Source organism: Nanorana parkeri, unplaced genomic scaffold (assembly GCF_000935625.1).
Source record: "Nanorana parkeri isolate BGI_ZX_2015 unplaced genomic scaffold, ASM93562v1 scaffold1218, whole genome shotgun sequence".
Taxonomy (NCBI): Eukaryota; Metazoa; Chordata; class Amphibia; order Anura; family Dicroglossidae; genus Nanorana; species Nanorana parkeri.
The window spans coordinates 405,031-429,036 of NW_017307486.1; the positions used below are offsets into that span (position 1 = coordinate 405,031).

Below are 24,006 nucleotides of genomic sequence, written 5' to 3' on the forward strand. Positions count from 1 at the left end.
ATATATATATATTTATTACATTCCTTTTTTTTAAGGGTCATCTGGGTGGTTCAAGGATGTCACAGGTTCCGGCAGTGGTGGATGGTCCTAATTGCCGCAGAAGTAAGGTCGTCAAGGTCCAGGTCGTCATGATGATGTGCCCCTGGAGGTGGGCCCATGACATCCTGGTCTCTAATGAAGTAGGTTGAATGATTCTGACTGCCATTCAACCCAAAATAAGCGCCATTTACTGCTAGAAACAGGATAAAAGGATTGGATACAGCAAAAAAAGGGTGCAGCAATTTTATTTACCCTTTCTTGGGCTTTTCATGTATTTTTAGCAGTAAAGACTGGAGCAGCACCTTCTGTGCTTTTCCTGCTAAATCTTCAGCACCTTAAGAGATTGTTCATACTGTTGTTAACCTGAATATCTGAAGCTGATTTTAAAACCAGAACACCCCAGTCAATGTTTACAGCAACAAATAAGGCTTTACAAACTTTTACACTTATACGTTACACACACACATACTAAACAAATCGAGTTTACTATTGCAACAGCTCCCACCATTGCTGCTCCTTTTTTTCAGTCTGTTGCATTAGCAAAAGCAGACCTTTTCTGTGACCTGTAGAAGCATTGTTGCATCTTCTTTTTTTCCACAAGTCTATGGTTATCAGATTATGACAACTGAAAAACAAGACTGAAAACAACCCCCTTCCATATCTGTAGCATTTTTGCGAGATCTGGATATGGATGTGTAAATATCACTAAACCCAGATGTCGCCTGAGATATTTCTCCCATTACGACTGCCTTCCAGCTAATGGTCCACGTAATTCTAGCTTCAAATTTTCAGGCGGGTTTAAAGCTTCTAATACCTTGAAATGCTGCTTCCGCTTCCATGCGCTTTGCAGTGTGGTCACTGAGCTGAAATATAGAAGGTTAAATCCCTCATTTTGATTATTTCAGCATGCTGCCCTCCCTGTCCTCTCCTAATACAAACCTGACATTTCAGATCTGCACAGCCTGGCTTCTCAGAAATCAGCAGTGCAGAGAAATGAGGAAGGTTCAAAGGCTGACTGGTCATGAATAGCCCGCTGTATCTCAGCAGGCTGATGTTCAGGGGGTCCTGAGGTTACAGCTGGTTAACCAGTGCCCATTGTAAGTGTTGCTGCTGCTGCTGCCTGCGTTATCTACTTCAGGGGACATGCTTGAGAATCACTATATATTAGAAAATGAAATCGCTGCTTCATCTTTTATCAATCCACAAGCACAGGGTTTTCCACAGAGAAAATAAATCATTGTTAACTTTCATAGCTGAGCTTCTTTAAAAAGCCAGTGTAAAGGGCAGCCATTGCGTGCAAAGCTTTCTACTGCCAATTAGAATTATATTTTCCCAATGATTTGACTTTAGTAAACTGAAATCTGATTGGATGTTATACTTACTCCTGTTTTGCTCTTTACTCTGCAATTGTGTTTATCCATACATTAATTTTGTGGAGATCAGCTTCTAGTAGTCACTTGTCTACCACATTTCATTTAAAATTATGGGAGAGGTTAGTACCACTTTGATAACAGTCTTCAAGCATTTAGAAAGCAGTTCATTAATAATTCCCTATTATTTGCTGCTTTGTCAGAGCTTTGCTCGCATAAAAGCATTACAACTTTTTCTAAGCGTTCTTATATATAACTTAAAGTGGAGGATTGTACTCCCCTGGCTATAGTAACATTTGTGAGCTTCCTGTCTCATTTTACTGTATGGCTGTTGAGCTTCATAGTAGCCCCAGCATGTACACTCGATGGAGCATCATTGACATTTTGAAGGGCACACCAGAACAATTATGGCAGCCTAGAGATGAAAGATGGTTCTGTCTGTAAGAGTATTTCATGTTCCAAATTTATACAGGCATACCATTTTTACTGAGGCGGTGAGAAAGTGAGCAGACCAGAACCTTGCAGAGCAGTGGAGTATTAGGGCCTAGAACATTGTATTGTTGCTGTGTCCTCTAGCAGATTCTTTATGCATTGACAGCCCATAAAAAAGTATAGGAAACCAAAGACAGCTCACAATTTTGTGCTTTACTGAAAAGTAATTAATTTCATACACAGTTGGGCTGGGGACAGTTACTCAATATACAGGAGAAAACTCAGTCAACCGAGCATCCATACAGTAGTAAATGTTGTAATATTTTTTTTCCATCCAGTAGACAACATTTTTTTCAGTGATGCCTAAGATATGAACACTAGTCAAGATAAACTTTCAATGTGTTGGTGACTTTTCACTTATGGGGCTGAGAGCTGGATGGATGCTCTGGTAGGTCAGCTACCTGATCCTCAAAAAGCTTGGAGTTATGCATTCACAGGGCCAACATCTCTCAGGAAGACAGTGATCTGACTATGCAGAACTATCTCAAAAGCGGTACTCCTGAGTTACCTCCTTCCTCCATGCAGAGCTAAGGCACCCATCCTGCATACTGGCTGCCCAGCCACTCAATCTCCTTGATGCACCTAGGTATTCCAGCTAACTGCATGGCTTTCCCTGGCTTTTGTACTGTCAGATAGTATGCAGATAGGTCAAGTCAGAGTGAAGTTGAGACTCCTGAAACTCCTTCTTCCTAAAATAAAAGAATGCACCAATACAATTTTAGCAAGTACAAGTACTGATACATTTTTGTTTATTGTCATGTGACAGTTTTTCTAAAACAATACAGACTAATGATTTCAGGACAGTGGTGGGGCGCCAGAGCCAGGTCCCAGCTGCAACCCTGGTAGTTCTCATGAAAATACCAAGTATCGGCACTGGTATCTGGAAAGTATCGGTGCATCCCTACTCTATAACACCAAGTATTTTGGAGATGAATATAAAACTTGACATTACTTTTTTAGAGTATACCCCTGCATCATATCTTTTTTTAATGTAAATGAATGTGTTACTCATATAGCTGATCTGGTGACTTAAGAGGCACTTAAGCTAGAAGTAGATACAAGAGGTTTGGGTCACACAGATGTAAACACTTTTATTTATAATGAGGGGTTATGACCTTTATTTGACAATGCTGAAAACTTAAAACATCTTAGGGAAATATTAGGTAAACTGTGTGCATTCAATGTATAAACATGCTGGAAGTTTTAATAATTATATTAAATAATAATTATCTAATACACTAGTTCACCATTTTCAACAATGGTCACCACTTTGATCTGCAAAGTAAATAGTAAGTAAATACAATGTAACAGTAATGTTGCATTGTAGGTATTTCTGAATTAGCTTCTGAACAGTGTTTACAAACATCGTTCACAAACTCTGTTTTTGATAGCAATTGCTGCAGCCACTGCTGTATTGCCCAGGAAGCCCCAGGGGAAGGAGAGACGCGCATGCTATGTATGTGTACTTTGATGAGGTTTTTCAGGGCCTATGTAGCATTCCTAAGGTCTGCAGCTGGTTTAGCTGGGTTTAAACCTCAAAGTGGCATTAAACCCTTGTTTGTATGTTTGTATTTGGTCATTTATTTTATGAGCTTTTTTTCCTTTTAATTGCACCATTTAATTTATTTTTAGCAGCTTCGATTCTGCAACTCCCTCCCCTCCTGTTTACGGGTGTCTCCTTTGCCTAGCAGGTTGCAAAGGAGACACCCGTATATGCGTGCTCCAGGCCAGGCAACTGAGCCGAGCTGTGTGCGTCCACTGATACACACAGCACCTGATAAGGCATGCCCCATGTGCCCGCCTCCTCCCTCCTCTCAGTAATTTTACAGGCAGGTGCAGCAGCTTAATGCTGCCCTCAGTGGCCTTGGGATCCCGCCCCTTAACACAGAACTTTGGTGACACCGCAAATTGTCTGGTAGCCGGCGGCGATGATGTAGACCCTAGGTAAGTGTTTTGGGTGGGGGAAAAGCATGAAAAGGTAGCAAGGCGTTTTTTTTTTTAGCTTAATGCAGAGAATGTGTTACGGTAAAAAACGATTATACTTTAGTACTACTTTAACTGGATGACATTAAGTTTTCCAAGTTCACACTTTTTCATCCCTTTTATGTATCCAACCTTTTTTAGCCACCTCCCGTCTACACATGCTTTAGCATCTCCTGCATAACATTATTCATTATTTACCCAATGACAGGAAGTGGCTGGACACAGACCATTATGGCATGATCACCAGGTATTCTTGTAATGTAAGCTGCAGATTTTAAAATATTGAAAACAACTTTAAATAAATATGTCACATCTCATATGAGATCTGGCTGATTGGGTTCAGATTTACTGTAATAAGAAAAGTTGCACAACACAGAATATCCAATCTGGCTGCAATAGATCATGGGACAATGATGTGATTTAAATTAATGTAAGCTAAGAGGACTTTTTGACTAGCATCAGCAGATCAATAAATTATTTTTGTAAACTTGCAGATCCATCTAAAAATAAAATGGTGTCATAAACAAGGTATTAGTTGGACAGAGCTTCAAGACATCTGATTGGATAAGCGCTGTCCTATTCATGAACCCAAGGTAATACATTTATTGATTCTAACAGCTAGCAAGCATAAAGGATAAAGGTCACTTGTTAAATTAAGTGATTGATTTTTCTGTTTATTTTTTACTCAGAATCCCAATACTTTACAAGAAAGATATTTCTATATCCTTCTCTCTAGGGCGTTCACGGTTGTGTCATGCAAGGTGGGCCCAGGTGGAATACAGCAGGAGATGTCAGCAAGAGGGTGGAGAGATGAATAAGAGGTTCCATACAGCTGGTAGAAAATCGTGTGTCCTAGTTATTATTCAAGGAGCATTAAGAGAAAAAAATGCCGTCTTATTAGTCAACAGATTGTTAATCAACTAGTTTATGTAGCATTTATATAGCAATGACACTTTTACATGGAAGATGTCATTTACAACATTCACTGCCCCAGAGGGCTAGTACCCTCTACCACAGTCATAGATGCACAAAACAGTATCGGATTATTTGGAAGCCAGCTGACCAACCAGAATGTTTTTGTGATGTGCAAGGAGCAACCATTGAAAACAGGGAACACAATCAATTTCATGCAGATACTATTAAGGATTATAGATAAAAATCAAATTGTACAACACGATGACCAAATATTTTGGGGTGGAATATTAGTATTGCATGGCTACCACATCTTTCTGCTAACCATTATCCAACAATATACTTTGTATATCTCAAGCTATTTATATACTGTTATTGAGTCAGGGTGAGCATAGACATCAGTCTGGAAACATTGGGTTGCTATTGGCTCATCAAAGTAGCACAGAAATGTATATACTCGTGTGTGATTTCCTCTTTCATTTATCCAGTGTGGCCCTCCTGAAAATGCAATTAAAAAATGAAATGTAATACGAATACTTAAAATAATACTTAGGACATTATACAAATAGTATTCCCTATAGTGTTAGTCTGAATTAAAATATATAGATAAAGGAAAGGGAGTTTTTACAAAATGCATTACATTTGTTAATATGCTAGGTATTTGGTATTTGTAAAGAACTGGGGCATGAACATGGAAGGAAAATTTTTCCAACTTGGCCCTTGTACTAGTGGCAAAAATCATTATATTTGGATAAGGACTGGTGAAGCATTAAAGCTAAACTCTGAGATATGCATATAAAAGCAATTTTACCTGCCAAAGGATTTGTATTTGACTGCTTTTATTCCTCAAATTTATCCAGCGGGATCCGACAGCAGAACCAGACTAGTGCCCTGACTATTCATTAGTTACAAAAAACAACTAGATATTGCCCCGTCCCCAGCTTGTGATTTAACTGATGTGCTCATCCCTGTGCCAATCTGCTCTATCCTCCTGTTCTTTATTAGCACATATATATACAAGGATATGGGAAGTAATAAATACGGAGATACATACAGACACACAGATACACACACATACACACATAGGTTGAACTGGATGGACTGTGGTCTTTATTCAACCTCACCTAGTATGTTACTATGTTACATTTTTTCCCCAGGCTAGGCCCGAGGGCGGACTGCCCTGAGCACATGCCAATTCCTGAGTATTTATGCACTTGCCGAGCATGAAACACTAACTCCTAGTGATTGGCCCTAGAGACATAAACACTCCCAATGTTCTCCCATAGGCTGCCCCCACTCTGTGGCAGGGTCATACCCCACCACAGGTGCAGACAATAGCAGAACACCTAGGAACAACCAAATGATCACAGACTACAAATAAGCCAGACTGACTACAGTTCCAGCAACACTAAATTTAAAGAGCCACTCCACTTAGGGTAAAGGGGCTACAATACCATACAAACGGATTAGAAGGACCCTGCCCGTGAGAGCTTACAATCTACAAGGAGGGGCAAGTGATACAGAAGGTAATAACTGTGAGGGATAAGCTGATCGATGGAGTATGAGGTGGAGTAGGCTTCCCTGAAGAGGTGAGTTTTCAGGGATCACCTAAAAGGCAGACAGATAAGGAGATAGCCGGAAAGGTTGGGGTAGGGAGTTCCAAAGGATGGCAGAGGCTCTGGAGAAGTCATGGATGTTAGCATGGGAGAAGGTGATAAGGAAGCTAGCAGTAGGTCTTGGCAGAGGATGGTTTGGGTGATATCTTCAGATGAAGTTGGAGATGTAGCCGGGGTCAAAAATGTGGATGGCTTGTATGTTGTTAGTATTTTGAATTTTATGTGTTGCGCTACTGAAAGTCAATAGAGGGATTGGCAGAGAGGGGTGGCAGCTACCGAGCAGTTGAGCGGTGAAGTGGATGAGTCTGGCAGCAGCATTCATGATAGGGGGATAGCCTGTTTAGAGGTAGGCCAACAAAAAGGGAGTTGCAGTAGAGAGTGAATTAGTAGCTTTGTGGTGTCATTTGTAAAGAAAGGATGAAGTTTTGAAATATTATGGAGATTAAGATGGCAAGATTTGATCAGTGATTGGATGTTAAGCATGTGGGGCCTGAAAGAGAGATCAGAGTCCAGGATTACACCTGGCACCAAATCTTGTTCATTAGCAGTGAGCATTCATGTGCAATGTATCCTGTGGTGACTCATGGGACATTACTTTGCTAGTGTCAGTGGAAAAGGCATGCTTGGTATAAGGATAAGACTGCACCATAGGCACATCAGAACATGCTTTTGGTTCATTTTCTTGTCTATTTGAAATAAAGCTTATGGTGCTAATTTAATCGGATCAAATGCTGAACAAAAAATAAGATGTATAGCAGACTAAGGAAGAGTAATGGAGTTGTTGCCAGTAGCCACCAATCCAGATGGACTTTTCATTTTGTGAAATAATTAAAAAAGATACCTGATTGGTTAGTGAGTTGCAGCAACTCCGCTTTCCAATACCAGTGAGCATGTTGCACATTAACCTCATTTGGCTGCATATGTGTTTATGCATACGCAGTGGCTTAGTGGTTAGCGCTTCTTCCTTACAGTGCTGGAGGTCAGGTACAAATCTGAGCAAGGACACTATCTGCATGGAATTTGCATGTTCTCCCTGTGTTTGTGTGTGTGTTCTCTGGTTCTTCCCACATGCTGGTAGGTTAACTGGTACCTTTTTAGATTGGCCATAGTATGTGAGATAGGGGCCTTAGGTTCTAAGCTCTTTGAGGGCAGGGAATGATGCGACTGTGCAGAATGTAAATGTGTTGCGTAAACTGTTAGTGCTATTTAAATACCTATAACAAACAAATATATAACATATACTCTAGCGGGCGGTGGTGAGCTGATGGATGGCGTGGGTCATTTCAGCTCTGTGTCACTCAACAGATAAATCTACCTCAGGTAATCTGTATTAAACTTAAACTGACAGATGAGACTTCTAATAATTTATGGGCCATAATCCTATTTACAATGGAAACGTATTACCATTCCCTTTCATATGTTTCTTAGAAATTGTGGAAATCCCTGATTAAATTAATACACAACCAGCCTGAAAAACAGCTTACGCGTGATCTGCTGTGTAATAAAAATAACTTGATCTTTTATTATTAATATTTAGCTACAGCAGTTTTAATTTACCTTACACTGAAAGTAATATGGCTTTGTAGCTATTGGAATATTAATACACTTGATTAAATATAAAACTGTTTATTGGAGCAAGGAAGGATTTTAACCACTTGTTTTATATAATGCTGGCTGATGAGAGAGGATTTTTGCAGACAAATTGATTCAGAGTCTACATATTAAATATTAACTACAATTTGCCATTAATGTCATGTTTAGAGAGGGATTCAGAGCATGTTTGAAGTTATTTTGTGTTCATTGTCACTGTTTTATATTTTATGAGACAACTGTGGAGTATAAAATCTATATAGGTTAATAAAATGTTTACAGTCCTGCGTGTGCAGCTCATTCCAATTCATTTTTCTCTTTGCAAATGGCAATGCAGCCTGTTAACTGTTAATAGATTTTGCATCATGTTTTGTTAGGAGTACTTTGTGGACATGTACAGTGTAGGTTAACAAGAGTTCACCAGCTTGCCTAGTTAAAGTGGAGCTGCAAAGCATGCTGAACAGGCACATAATATAGCCAAACATGTTGTATGCTACAAACAATATAAAGATGAAGTAAACATAAAGAAGCCATTTTACCTGCAAATGTTTTTGTAGAGGTACTAAAAAAAGGTTATATTCACCCAAACTGCGGAGCCAGCTGGCTGCTACTCCAGTCCCTGGAACCTGTCTCCTACTCTGCACACCGATGGAATGTCCCTTGGCATCCTCATGTCCTATCACTGTGTATAGAACGTGATGACGTGATGACTCAAGGATCCTAAGACAGCCGCAATGGAGGAGGAGTGAGGCTCCAGGGGCCTAGACAAAAATGAGCACTTAACCCCTGCAAGGGCCCCACTGCAAGGGTTAAGAATACTTTTGCCCCTAGTTCTTTAAGTAACCCCCATAGATCTTGTCCCACCTCCAGCCTGTGACTGGACAGTGAACGAGAAGCAGAACACTGATGAGCTTACCTCTCTGTCACTTTGTTTTCTCCTTGTATCAGTATGCTTTTTGTTGCACATGAGTACTACAGCACAAGCAGCACAACCTATGGACTCCTTTTGCTGCTTTTCCCTTTTCCTATCCCTACAGCTCTGCTGTAAAGGGGATTGCAAGTAACTAATACCAAGTCAAATTTAAGTACTTACACTGCTAGCATTTGAAAAATACAGTTATCAATATATTATTGAATACAGAGCTGCATTTATTTGCACCTTTTATATCTGCCTGGTGTTCAGCTTTAACACCCTATGGGGTTAGGGCTTTCCCCATAGTTCTCCTAAGGGTAACGGGAGGACACAAATTAGTGGCCTCCCGTCACCCATAGCTCAGTATACCGCGAGCTACAGCTCGCAGTATACTGAGACGCCGCAGCTGGAACGGATCCCGACAATTCTGTCTGGATCCACCCAGCTGCGTGAGTGACAGCTGGCTCTGCCTATCTAGAGGCAGAGCCAACTGTACACGCCCCCTCCCCCGTCCGTTCCGCCAGTCAGCGCTGGAGGATCGGACAGGGGAGGGGGGGATCCCTGCAGGGAGCCGTGAGTGACAGTCACGGCTCTCTGCACGGATAGATCAAGAAGTGAGTGAGCGCCGGTATGTGTTCGCTCACTTCCCGATCTACTGAGCCAACCTGCGACAGTTTAATTGTCACAGGTCGGCTCAGATTATGAGGCTGAGTGAAAATCACTCGCCTCATAATTCTCCTTTAATCTTTTTCAACCTAATAAAAGTTAAAAAAATATGTGCCATCTGAAAGACTACTGGTCTGGCACCATAGATATACAGTATGTACTGGCATCCTTTTAGCAAGAGATCTTCAAAAATGTGATCTCTTGCTTTGCTGCTGTTGGTCATCGAGGTAGCCTATAATTGTGACTGGCCAATAGCCATGTAAGGTAATGGGACTCAGTGGCAAGCTCCAGCACTAATCAGAAGTGGTAGACCCTTGCCTGTTAGAATGAAGAAGGATTTTGCTTTTGAAGCTGCTACAGATATAGATGCTTGCACATTATATCTGCATCATTTTCTTTGTTTGTTTTATTCTAGAGATCGGGTCTGTTTAGGCTATAACTGCACTTGTAATAAGAACTATACAAAACAGAAAAACTGCAGATGCCCTATGCATGCTTAGACAAAAATCTAACTAGAAGTTTGCAAATCTGATTTCCGGGTCTACATTGAAGTGTACAAGTACGGCAAATGTTTTGATCCTGGAGATGCAGCAGAAAAAGAGAGGAAATATCTCCAAACAAAGGTTCCCCTCTTACACAGGCAATTCTATTAGAAGGTTTTCCTACTATTCCCATTACAGTGACAGCAATATAATTTTAGATTTCTCATCATTTTCTGACTCAGTGACCATGGTCACCAAAACAAATGAAGAGGGTGAATCTTCCCAGTGGGAACATAGACAGCAATAGAAAAACCTGACAGAGGTTCGAACTCTGTATCCAAAACTAGAAAAAAAAACACTTTGGCTTTACGTAAATTTTAACCAATTTGTACATTGTAAAATAATATATTTTTTTAGGGTGTAACTGCATTTTTAATTAATATTATCAGGGCTATTTACAAAAGGATGAAGGGTTTGGAGAAGGCAGGATAAATGAACAATCTAGGGTAACATAGCTGATCTGGAAAGTGAGCTGAATTGGAGAATTTTTCCAAATCAGCTATTATGGTCTAGATTGTTCACTTCTCCTGCCTTCTCCAAACTCTTCACCCTTTTGTGAATAACCCTGTATGTTTTTGTACTTGTCCTAGCAGCCTCTGAAAAAATGCCAGTTTGATGGGATACCTTTACTGAAGAGAAGTTATGTTTCCAGCAATACTTTCGGCAGCCTCCTGGGTCTGAGAACTTCCTGCTGTGCTCAGAAAAATCTGCTCCTGAGTAATGACTTTCTCATTCAACTCAATACAGAGCAAAACTTCACATAGTACCTCTAATAATGGCCAAAAATAGTTTGCTTACATCAAAGATGGATACAAACACAGAGTCAGGCCATGCTGCTGGAAGCAGGACTTATCTTTAGTAAATATAGCCAACTATACTGGTATTTTTATAGGCTTCAGGAACAAGTATAAAAGCATAATATTTATTAAAACTGCCGTTACACTTTTTAAAAAGGTTTTTTTGTTAAAATTTTTTTGCTGTAGACCCACAAACAATGTTACATTTTAGCCTATGCATACATAGGTGTTCTACAGTGTGCCTGTTTCGCTTTGCTTTCAGCTCCACTTGACACAGGGCTAGTAGAGCAGAACTGATGCTGCTAGGTTCATTGAACCCTAAAACAATCTCAGCTGCTGCACAGATGAGCACCTGGCTTCCACATACAGAAACCTGTCTTATCTGCTTGCATCTGGAACTGGAGCCAGGTGCTTGTCTACACAAAAGCCACACTTTCTGGAGGTCTGCACCCTACAAGTGGTGTCAGTTAAGCTCGATTTACTTTATACTAAATGTGGCTTACACCAAAGGGAGACTGTGAAACACATTTGCACACACTTTGCCTGTTATTTCATTCCTGTATGTGCACAATTTTACCTTCATTTAGGCAAAGATAAATATTCATCATGGCTTGTTGTATGCATGTGAACATCTAGATCATCAGTATTGTAAGACTTTGCCCCAAATGGTTTTCCACAATAGACTAAAAAAAAGGTCAGTTCACTAAGCTGTATGGGTTATTTCAATTTACTTTTGTTTATCACAGTATAATTTTCTCAGCAAAGCATTCAAAACTCACTTGGTACTGTTGCTGAATATTTTTTTCTGTGCACATTTTTTTTTTTTTAACCGGTAAAAGCCTTTATTTTTCATTTTAACTTTAAAAAGGTTTGAATCACAAAGCTAACACACCATGATAAGTATACTCGTAGGAATAATTTCCCATCTATTTATTTTCTTGGCTTTTCTTTCATTTTCAGTGATAACAGTCACCAGGACAAATAGAGATGGTGAATCTCCCTAATAGTGCTTTAGTTGCATTTTAAGGTGGTCCCATTGGAATTGGACTCATTAAGCCCTTGTCCATTCCCTTAGAATATTATGTTAGTTCTCTATCTTGATTATCTCCTATGAGATTGAATGGCTGTCTTAGACATTCCTACTCTTTCTTGGAGCCTTCTTCCCTGATGCCTAGGGTCAAAAAATGTAGGGCTCAAAAATCTTAGACGAGCTGTCTTACCTTGTCTACCTGTTGTCCAATTTTTTCTAAGGGATCTATTATGAAGCTGGAAAACCTTCAAACTTTGTTTACCATTCTTGTATTTGATCTGTTTTCCCCTTTCGGGTTGCTATATTAGTCCATATTATTATATTTTATTATTGCTTTGGTACATAGTTTCCAGCTATTCTTTCCTTATGGGGAGCGATTCTTTACCTGATCTGATCATCAGTTTGACCCTTTCCTGGGTTAGATTCAGGCACTAGTTCTTCTGGTTGTTTCAGATGATTTCTTGTTCTATCCTGCATCCATCAGTGCATGTTGCCAACTCCTCAGTTGGACTGCTTTTGGATGCCCCAAATGTCTAAATAATTACTACATTCCAGTGTCTCTGGAAGGACGATAAAGAAAAAAAGATTTTTGTACTTAACTTAAAATCCTTTTTTTGGAGTCCATTGAGAGATACAGGTCACACTCCTCAGTGTTCTCTTGCCTTATGTACTGCTTGCTCACACACTGGAGGCATGGATAGAGGTGAGGTTATATGGGGATGGGCATTTCTCTTTTCACCAGTGTCCAAATCTCCTGTGAGTGGCAGCACATAACCCGCATGTCTGTCTAAGAATTACTACATTCCTGTGTCCTTCAAAGAACTCCAAGGAAACATGTTATGGCAAGTACAAAAATCTTATTTTTTCTTCTTTATTTCAAGTGAAGTTTATTGTGGCATAATTTAACGTTCTTTATCAAGTGTGAGAGACAGTTAAGGAGATTTCCTATACCTCCCTGTCCTGTGAGGGGAAATCACCCCAATGGGGACACAAATAGCAATTAAAATCTGATAGAGATGGTAACCCTTTCTTTATGTTTCAAAAACTAAATAAAATGCTTTGGCTAGAGTTAAACTTAAACATGAATGTCATGAATTCACCGGATCAAAGTAATTAAACCTTTAGTGATTAATAGAACAAAATATAAAATTATAAAATAACACCAGTTCATGAAAAACTGCACAAACTATACTCTACATCTGTTTAGGAGTGCAAGAGTGACATCTTTGTCATAGTATAGTTGAAGAGACACAGCTGCAGATAAGAAATCTTAACACTATAGTCCAGTGGTACCGACCCGCGGAACACTTGCGGCCCATGAGCCGGTACTATGTGGCCCGCAGCCAGCTCACTAGTCAGGTACGCGGTCACGGACCACGTGTGTGGTTTTTAAAAGCGGCAGCTGTCACCCATTCAAGTTAATAATCAGGTAACAGCAGTTGCACACCTGCATGTAATGATATGTGATATGATTACATTTGGTTAGGAATCAATCACTCTCCCAGGACGCAATGATTGTTCATCCAGGGAGAGTATTTTCTAACCGCATGTAATCATATTACATATGATTACATGCGGTGTGCAGGGCTTTACATGCAACTGCTGTCACATGATCATTAACTTGAATTGGTGATAGCTGCCGCTTGTAAACACCAGATTAGGTATTCCTGCTGCAGGAAAACGCAAGTTTCTGACACAGAAATCCCTAATCGCACTTAAACTTACAGATATGAATGGGGCCTTATTGTGTGCATATTCGTGTCTGTAGTACCAAACCGGATACAGTTACATTTTATTTTAAAGTATGAAATTTGCCGAGCGGCCCCCATGGGAGAGAAACATTTGTCTAGTGGCCCCTGACCCCTGCTATATTCTATGAAAGATGTAAGAATGTTGTTGGTTATTCAACTCACTATTGCTCACCCAAAACTTGCTTGTTGAACACAAATTTTAAGTAAAGATGAGTAAAATTCTAGCCAAGGTATCATGATGATGATTAGAAGAACCATGTACCGTTTTGTTATACTTTTTTCATGTTTATAATGTATGAAATGCAAAACATATGAAACATTTTATTTTATGAATAACTCATTTTTCATTGTCAGTGATATTCCCTGAATCCAGCAGCTGTGGGCACAGATCATGTTTGACAACACTCATGGGATTTTGTCCATTGTCTCTATTAATGGAACAATATCAGATGTGTCACTTAATGTCAATGGAGACAAAAGCTGAAATTAAAATGTACAGAACTTTTTTTTTTACTGTGGTTTTAAAAGCTTTTCTGGCACCAAAATCCCCATCTTATTAACTATGCATGTTTAAAACTGAAAATAAAATCATAAGAACTTTTCATGAATCTAAGAGCTAAACTTAGCAAAGAATGCAAGCTGTGTGCCAATGCAAAAGGTGCTGCAAACAATCTACTATTCTCATTGTCCTGACTTGGCAAAAGCTTGAATGCTAGACATTCTTTATACCCATTAATTAATTGCTTCCCTCCTGTCAATTTACAAGAATTTGTTTTATGGATAGCAAACCGGTAAACAGATTTACAATTATGAATGTATTGGTGGGGCGCAGAATAAAAGCTAATTACGAAATAGGTCTTCAAGTCCCCTATGACTTAAAAAAGGTTAATTTACCTGACCTGTAATTGAATGTCAAGAAGGTGTTTTAGGAAACTTGGACAACTTGTGCCACAGAAAATACAGTTGTATAGTAACAATATACTTTAAAAACAATCTTCTGTTTTCTTATATATTGTTTACTTTTTTGTTTTCTTTATTGTAGAGATCCTGAATGGTGGAGTGTACCTGGACCGCAATGACTTCCTTTGTTATGCAGATACCATAAATTGGCAGGATATTGTTCGCAATCCCAATGCTACAGTGTTCCCGATGAGCAGAAATCCAAATTGTAAGTGTATATTTACTGTATCTTTCTATCAATGTCTATGGTGTTGGCTGCTGCAGGAGCAGTCTTAGGTTTGTCATAATCTGAGCAGGCACTTGAATTGCTACACAACATGTGATGAATATAGATCATTCATGCTGAGCCCTGGTCACTCGCATCACAAAATGACTGCCCCTGTACATAATCTAGATACAGTGCAGTGATGCAGAGCCTTTTACTTATTGATCCATAAATGGATATCATCTTTATTTACCAAACTTTACAAATCTTTACACATTTTGAACATTCAGAAAACTATCTTTGACATTTCTGCATGCATTGTCCTCTCCAGATAGCTGTTTAGGCCTGTAAAAGCAAATGTTTTACAAAAGCTGCAATCTTTTTGTCCACCAAAGGGCAATTTGCATATTAAACTATGCGCTTTGAGTTAATTTTTCTCAGCAGTTGGGATGAAACAAAATATTTTGCTGTTCTGTTCTTCTAATTTGGAAAAACTAAGCAGATTAGTGGATTTTGAACTATATTTCTCACCCTGAATCATGAATGCTTGGATTAAAAAAATGGATATTCTTGGCAAATCAGGCAGATGTACTTGCAAATATTCAGGAATGAAAAAAAATTAATTGGGGATATTCCTGGCTTAATCATTTATAGACAGAAGAACATGTATGTAGAAAAGGCCAACACTAATACAAGGTGTAGGGCTACAGTTGGGGCAATAGTGTGGGGACAGGCAATAGGCATTGACAAACTATTTTTAGAATTACTTGCAGGGCTATATTTAGAATTCATTTTGGGTGAGCCAGAAGTGCTTGATGATATTCCCACATACTTCTTTTGTTTCAATCTATGGGACAACATAAAAATTAAAATTGCAGTGTGGTCTCCATAGCAGCTTAGAGGCTAACATACAGTCCTGCCAATGGACTATAGAGTACACCAATAATAAACCTGCAGAAAAAAAGGATAGCTGCTGGAAATTCAGAAGATATTGTGACCTTTCTCATCAACCCTAGTGGTGTACTTACCTATAAGTACTCACACAAAACCCCCCCACAAATTAAATTATTAGTGTACATTGATCCAACATACTCTAAATTTTGCTAGCCTTTAAACCTAGGACCATAAACATTTAATTGTACATACAGCCCTTATTTCTGGTTCTTAAAATTACTTCAATTTAGGCATAGGAATAGGACTTATAGTCATTAAAAATATGATCAGACAGAATCCCAGAAACTGGAAAAGGAGAGCCAACCTATGATCCCACCTTCCTTACACTACTTCTCCCCCTGCAATCCTGCTCTCCATCTCATCAACCATATTGGTTCTTCAGACCAAACCGCACTTCTGAAGCACTTTTAAAACCACAGTAACACTTCTTTCAGGTGGAAACAATCACCATCTTGAGTTTATTTGACAGAAAGTAAATATTCCCAATATTATCATAGAGAAGTTAAAACGTTTAATGCAATAGATCACATAGAAGACAAATGGTGTTCTTGTCCAGTTACAAATATTATGTTGTATTGCACCATCTCCATTTACAGACATCACTCTAAGCATTATTCAACTTTGAACAGCTTTCTTACAAAGAAGCTCAAGTCATTTTTGACCCACAGGTTTGCTTCTTTACAAGTATTCAGTAAAGAATAGCAGAACATTAGAGTGATCCTAAGAAACAAAAGTATTTTGTGAGCGTCAGTATCCAGACATTATGCTTTTGTTCTCACCATTTGTGCTTCTTGCAGCTAAAAGGTTTTTCTCTAGCCTTAGAAACACTAGATGGACTTGTAGGGGAAGGGGACTTATTCTGGAGAAATGGGATACAATCCAATACTACACCAGTATGGAGTCCAGCTCTTGTATTTTTACTGCTCAAGCTAGCATTGTATTATGCAACCTTGGCAGGAACAGGATGCAAGCAACAAAAGTCTATTACAGCTTATTAAAAGTGTATTGACCTGCAGAAGCCAATCATAATTCACATTTCACTGCCCTAAATACCATTAACTGAAATTTAATAGGATGTTTTGAATGACTGCTTTACACTGCTTTACTGAATAAGGATCATCTATGAAAGAGATTACACAGCCATTGAGACTGAGATCCTTGTGGTTTACTCGTTTATAAATTTAGTTTGGCTAGAAAACTGAACAGATGCTACCAGGTTTTTATAAGATGCTACCATTTCTCTACAACTACTTCCTGTCCCCTCCTGGTTTTAAAACAGTATATGATCCTTTATGTAGTATAACGCTTACAGGTGAATGAATTGAAAATATATATCCTTGTTTAAAAGGTTTTTCCCCACTGACGATTGTATCATCATTTTAATATATTACATTTTGTTGTTGTTTGGGTATAATTTCCTAATTAGAAGATAAGGGCTCTTAGTGCTAAGCTGAGGAGACATTATTGTTACTGTCAGTTAACAATGACCCTTAAAGCATGCTGTTATTTCTAATAACATAGTTTAATGACTCTTCTGCTTGGTTAATATAGCTCTGAGTGGTGTATTTCTGTGCCCAGTAAACACAGTTTGCAGAGTCTCAGGATGAATTTAGCAAAGCAGCAAAGTATTGCTGGAACTGCTCTACCAGGAACATATTGTACAGTAGCTTTGAACATCCTCATAATGCTCCATCAAACAGCTTTACAATTACTATAACAGCTCAAAATGCAAGCAAGCACAGAAAGATAGGTCCCTATTTAAATTTACCAAAGCAATTATTATATCTGGGCAATGGCTATATACAGTAAACCCTAAAATATTTCTAAAACAGTTACACACTTTCTAATTATTTATAAAGTATATGAATAATAGTGTCCACAACGTATGTCTCCATTAATGCTCCTTGCTTGGATGAAGGGTAGTTTAAAATAAAATAAAGAGAAATATGTGAGCTGTCATGACCGATCTACTTTTTTACAATGCTAGTTGCCATGACCTTTAGCTTTTATGGAATTGCAGGCGGTACTATCCTAATAAATAAATGACACAGACACCAAATATGTGGAACAAAAAATGGCCGCGGCACTTTTATTGGTTTAATTCTTCTTAAAAAGGTTGTTGCCTTTAGAAACCAAGGACCATATATATGAAGTTGGGAATTGAAGATGGACATCTTACTTGTTCCTATAGGCAATGGTACTATGTTCCCTTTACATGAGTGATTGAAAATAAGGAACAGGATAATATACAATGTGGACTATAGCAAAAAAAAATAAAAAAAATAAACCACTTTGAAATAGTACATTTGTTGATTCAGATTTGAACATCACATCTAAAAGAGGGACATTTGTGAAAGAAAGAGGGGCACATGGCTTATAAGAGAGCCTCACCCTACTGTGCCCTACAGGGGGCAGTTGGGAACTATGGTTTAAAGCAGAACTAATCCCACAAATGTATCTTTCCTTCTTTCCTAAAAGAAAGCTTAAGTTAGAAATAGTCAATAAATGTTGTTAAATGCATGTTATTTTCTAAAGTGTTTTTAATTACAATCTGCTCACTGGTTCATACAGAGTATGCTACATTCAGGGCATACCACTTGGTGATAACTAGACATGTAACCAGAGCTGGATTTCCCACAAGGCCCGGCCTCGGGGCAGCAGGAAGTAGAGGGGCAGCAAGGGTGTGGAATTCCTATCTCCCGATGCCGGGACATGCAGTTCCGAGCAGTTCCGAGCGCCGGGCGGGTAGTTGTTTTCTACATTTAGCCCTGCCTTTGGCAAGCAGAGCTAAATATACCGCAGGGAAGCTGCTGCTTGGTCTGTACAAGTGATCTCAGCGATGTTGCAGAGATCACTTGTATGCAGCAACAAGTATGCAGTATCCATGGGGGGGGGGGGGGGAGGGCGGGTAGGGGGCCGCATTGAGGAACCTGGCTTTGGGGCAGCAGAGAGGGAAAATCTGGCCCTGCATGTAACCCCACAAAAAATTGTTACGTTTCGGATCTATTCAAATTTTTATTTCTTTTGTTTTTCGGATCCGAAATTCGATTTGGTTCATTATTCGGATTTTGTATCTGTCCAAATTATCATTTTGGAAAGATCCACAGGAACAGGAAGTCACATGAACGTGTCTGTAATGCAACCCCCGGCAGCCAAAAAAAAGACATCTGATTGGCCAGGGAACAGTCTCATGTCCAATTTAGTTTTGTTTTGAATGAAATTCGGGCAGATCCGAATTTTTGTTAAAGGAACTTTCAGATTTGTTCCCACTTAGATGCATTTGAATTTAATTAAATTCGTATGTATATTCATTCGGAACGAATTGAACTTACATGTATAGTAATAACTGTTGAGGTTGGCAGTGTGCTTATGTCAGCTTTCAGCCAATCCTTCAAGGCCTCAAAAGGCTAGTGTCATAGCTGGTCACTTCAGATCTAAATAGAGACAAAATCTGCAGATAGAAGGAGCGTTTTGATCCACTTTAATGTTCTAATAAACAGTGATACATTTAAAGAGACTCTGTCATGGGAAATTCTGCGGGTATAAAGTGCTGGTACAGAGGTAGCAGAAAGCTCTAACACTACTCAGAATTGCCAGTGCTTTGCTTGTCAGAATGGCTCAACATTCAACTTAACTTCAAGGTTTTTGAGGCATTTGTATGTGTCTGCATTTTATACCTGCCACAGTTGTGTTTCTTTTCCATGACAGAACCTCTTGAAACTATCATGGGATCCAGGTGGTACCTATGCCATGGGCACCTACTTTATTGATTACTTGTGCCTGATCACCCAATAAATAAAATCACAATCCTATTTTATTTTAAAATGTATACGGGGTATACTTGGCCTGATGTGAGTAATGTGACCAAACTGAACATTGCTTTTGAAAATTAGTTTATTTACAGTCATTGAAAGTGTTTATTACATAAATACAGAGATAGCAAATCTCCCCATAATCATTTGGAAATCAGTTATTTTTCACCACAGAAAGTAGAATAGACTCTTTACCACCTGTACTCTGTATGGTGCAATGGACAAAGTCAGAACTAAAGGTCATCACAGGTCCAAGCATTGTATGAAACTGAACATGATTTAGAGCTCTCTTGACCATAATTTCTGATATGTATGCCCCACCCCATTATTAACCACTCGCTGACCGGGGTGTGTACACCCCCTTCCTGTCCAGGCCATTTTTCAGTATTTAGCGCTGCTGTACTTTGACTGACATTTATTCCGTCATGCAACGCTGTACTGAAATGAATGTTATGTCATTTTTTGGGGACAGATAGAGCTTTCTTTTGGTGGTATTTAATCACCACTGGGGTTTTTATTTTTTAGTATATAACGAAAAAGTACTGAAAAAAAAAATAGTTTTCCCTTTATTATGTTACGAAACATATTTTTGTTATTATTACCCAATTTTGTGGTAAAATATAAAAGTCGGGGTCACGTCGGGTAAATAGACAGCAAACATGTGAAGCCTTAAAATTTTGCGCACCCGAGAAATCGCAAAAAAACTACCATACCCCAAAAAAGCTTTAAAAGATTTTATCGCTCATCAGTTTAGTGTTATCAGTGATTGATGGTGCTAGAATTATTGCTCTCACTCCGACGTTTGCGGTGATATGTAACAAGTGCTGCGTAGTTGGCGCAATCGTCGTTTTTGTGTGTAGGCGCACCTAACGCATTTTTGTGCATCTATGTGGGATTGGGGGACTTTTTAAAAAATTGTTGTGGGTTTTTATTTGTGTGTGTAAATTTTTTTACATCACTTCCTGCATTCAGAGACCGGGGAGGAGAGCGGAGGGAGAACGTGTACTGATCTCCCTCCATTCTCAGTGCACAGAGCCACATCGCCCATCCCGGATCAGACACCCGGGATCGCTGGGATCGGCGGCGATCACGAGGAGAGGTAAGGGGGGTGATGCACAGAGACACACAGCATACAAGCGATAGGGCGTCTTTACAGATGCCAGAGCACTTGTATGTAAACGGCCATTGCTGGTGCAGGCACGAAGGACGTCTAAAGACGCCCACCACATCCAGAAGACTCCCGTCCAGCCGTTTCTGTACATTCGGCGGACGGGAGGTGGTTAAAGTAAACGTTTTTATAAACAAAAAGCTAAAAAATAACAACTACAGATCAATGTATAAAGAGTTCCTCACCTATAAAATTATTTAGAAATCATATTTTTCAGTTTAGCTTGTAATTTTCAGAATTAGAAATAGTTAGGAATACTCATGCATTAACAGACATGCAGTAGAAGCAACTGCGCTATAAGCTAATGGGCAAGTAAAAGAGGTGATTAGATGAGTTACAGGAGGAAGAGAGCTCTGAATATGTCAACATTGTGGTGATGTTCACTAGGGGCACAAAAGGGTAGCTAGAGGTGGGTCAGTGGCATACTCTGTGGAACATAGGTCAACCTGATCATATGGACTGCTGGATCAAAGGGTGAATGCATGACAAAATCATTTGGTAGGGAAAATTAGTTCCTATGCATATTTTTTAGTTGGATACTTAACAGGCGTTTGGTGCTGGTAACAAGTTTTTGTGTTTTCATTTTTAATGCTGTACATATCCCTGACCCCTAACCTTAACCTTAAATTTAACCTTAAAGCCACTCTGTTAGGTTAAAAGGTCTCTGCAATAGAAGAGCTTTCATACTCACCTCTTCAGTGGTACATGTCTCCTACCTCCCCTCTATTCCTGCCGTGCAACCTTTGTAAAACTCATTGGCATTCAACACTTACAGTATGGTTATGCCTGTGCCCTGTAGGAATTGGATGAAGGAACCACAGTACAGGGAGGGGGGCCTAGGCTTCCAACACTCCTGAAAAATACCAAAGAGTCTCACAGAGGCTGTAGCACTGGATCAGATGGAAGGTAGGCGACACAGGTGAGTATGAGAAAAGCTCTTATCTGCATTTTGTTAACATAAGGGAGTGGCTTAAGACTTATCCCCCCCCCCCCCCCCCCCCCTTAACATCAGTTAGTTGGGTAAGACCTCCCCCCCCCCCCCCCCCCAACATTTAAACAAAATCATTAACCTAACCTAAAATCTGACCCCTACTCTTCCAAACATTAAAAGACTCTGCCCTAATCTTAACAACTAAAAGTAACTCCCTAACCCCAATACCAACCCTAATGCAACATGTCATACTAACTCAACCACAGGAACGCCATATTTGCCCAATTGGATGCCAGAGATGTAAGCACCAAAAGCATACAGTCCCACACTGAGACTCACAGCATCAAACTCTCCGCACCAAAAGCTAATGGTTCATGATAATGTTATTAGAGAGAGACCTTTGCCTACACAGCTGATTTATCATTAAGTAATCCTATTCAGTATATTGCAGACAGGCTCCTGTTAGACTTCTTTAGGCTAAAATGACTGAGAACATAGAATAATGTGTTTCATTCAGCTTCAAAGCAAATGTAAATACCAAATGCTCTTTTACTTGTATTATAGGTTTATCGATCCTTTAATGTACAAAGCATACCGAGCTAATGCATTTTCTGCCAAAGTTTATTAAAAGAAACACCAATTGTCAAGTTAACTTTATTTTCCCTATTGCCCCTTGTCTGTGGTATACAGGAGCTGAACATCCACATGACTCCAGCAGTAAGCAGTCCTACAATATCATGTCTTCATAACCGCATGTTTCCCGCTAAAGCTGTTCGATTTAAGATAATCCCATATGAGATATTGATTGGAAATAATAAAGAAGTTAGTTATTAGCAGCAGGGACATAAACATATCAATATATATATTGTTCCGTCTATGAGCTGTTCCAGATCACATTTAGTGGAGACATGCCACTCTGCCAGTCTGTATATTGTGTGCAAAATATACTGAAAATATCAAACTCACATTTTCTAAGAGACAAATAATTTACTTGTATTTGTTTAATGGGGAATCTAGCATCATTTATAATAATGGACATGTGTATGATATAAGACAATCCCTGTATAATCCCTGTATTATTTATTGCAGAAATAGTTCTGCATTTTGGAAAATTTCTCTCACCAGCATTACTAAATATGTAGGAGTGCTGGTGACCGTACAAGCCAAGTAGACATAGTCTGACTATATAAATGAATACAAATTTGTTTGGGCTACAATAATATTAAAAAAATTACAGTTAAGGCCGTGACACACTGCACGCGAAGCCGTGCAGAGCGAAGCAAAGCTAACCGGCACGGAGCTTTGCGTGCAGTGTGTGAGCTGAGTGCAGTCAGATGATTGACTGCGCCTTCAGCCAATCGGCTCGACTGTAACAACCGGCCAGACGTCGCATCCCGTCGCGCCGGTTTATACGCGCGAGCCGATTGGCTAAAGTTGAAATTGTTCATCTCGGCACGCTCAGCTCTGCGAGCTCTCGCAAGCTGAGGTGCCGAGAAGAAAGTGACATGACACACTGCTCGCAAAGGCAGCGCGCCACCGCTCCGCGCTGCTTCGCGTGCAGTGTGTCACGGCCTTCAGCCCTCATTCACACGAGATTATTTTCGGGAAAACGCGGCAGCAGCACTGTCACTTCTGACTGTCAAGCCCAGCATCTGGCCACACCTAGTCCTGCCTAATACTTTCTGGATTTAGCTAGAAGGGAGAGCATGTGAGACACAAAGGAAGGTGGATTTTGCTCAGTCGGGGGTGGCCTGTGCACCACATACTAATTGGATTTGGTACATGTTTGGATTGTCATACAGGAGCCTTCAGTTGTACTTTTGTTTCTCACTTCCTGGTGTGTATCCAGATCAGGAGGCCAAGGAGAATCTCCCCAACAGGATGTTACATTGAACAGCTGGCTAAAATTAATCTAGAATGGGTTTTAAACATTCCTCCCTCTATCCAAAGCTAAACTTTGGGCATTAGATATACTTTACGTACAGTCAGGCCAGGAACAGCAGACGGAGGCATCTGTGTAGGGCCAACATGACAGGGTCTTGAAGAGGCCAACAGGGTTTAGATAGGGTTAAATTATTATCTTAAGGGATTTTGGGTGGTGTCACTTACCTGATTGGTCAGGGTCCCGGGAGGAGGAGGAGGATAGGTGGCCCCTTGGGAAGGAAAAGGTCAGTCTCGGTGGGGTCATCAGCGTGGAAGCAGCTTCCCACCCTCCCACCCCATTGGTCATATTTGATTTGTTGCCTTGTGTTTCTCTTGTTTCTACTTTGTCCTT

The 24,006-nt window shown here is 39.7% G+C and overlaps 1 protein-coding gene across 1 annotated transcript in view; it reads left to right on the top strand.

Annotated features, from left to right (window-relative positions):
* The window catches only part of LOC108797054 (receptor tyrosine-protein kinase erbB-4-like), a gene marked incomplete at both ends in the record, with an annotated part of 259,684 nt that overhangs the window by 152,495 nt on the left and 83,183 nt on the right, over nt 1-24,006 (top strand). The window contains one exon of the mRNA XM_018568620.1: nt 14,744-14,869. Within this exon, the coding sequence (XP_018424122.1) occupies nt 14,744-14,869 (126 nt within the window). The remainder of the gene's footprint in view (nt 1-14,743; nt 14,870-24,006) is intronic.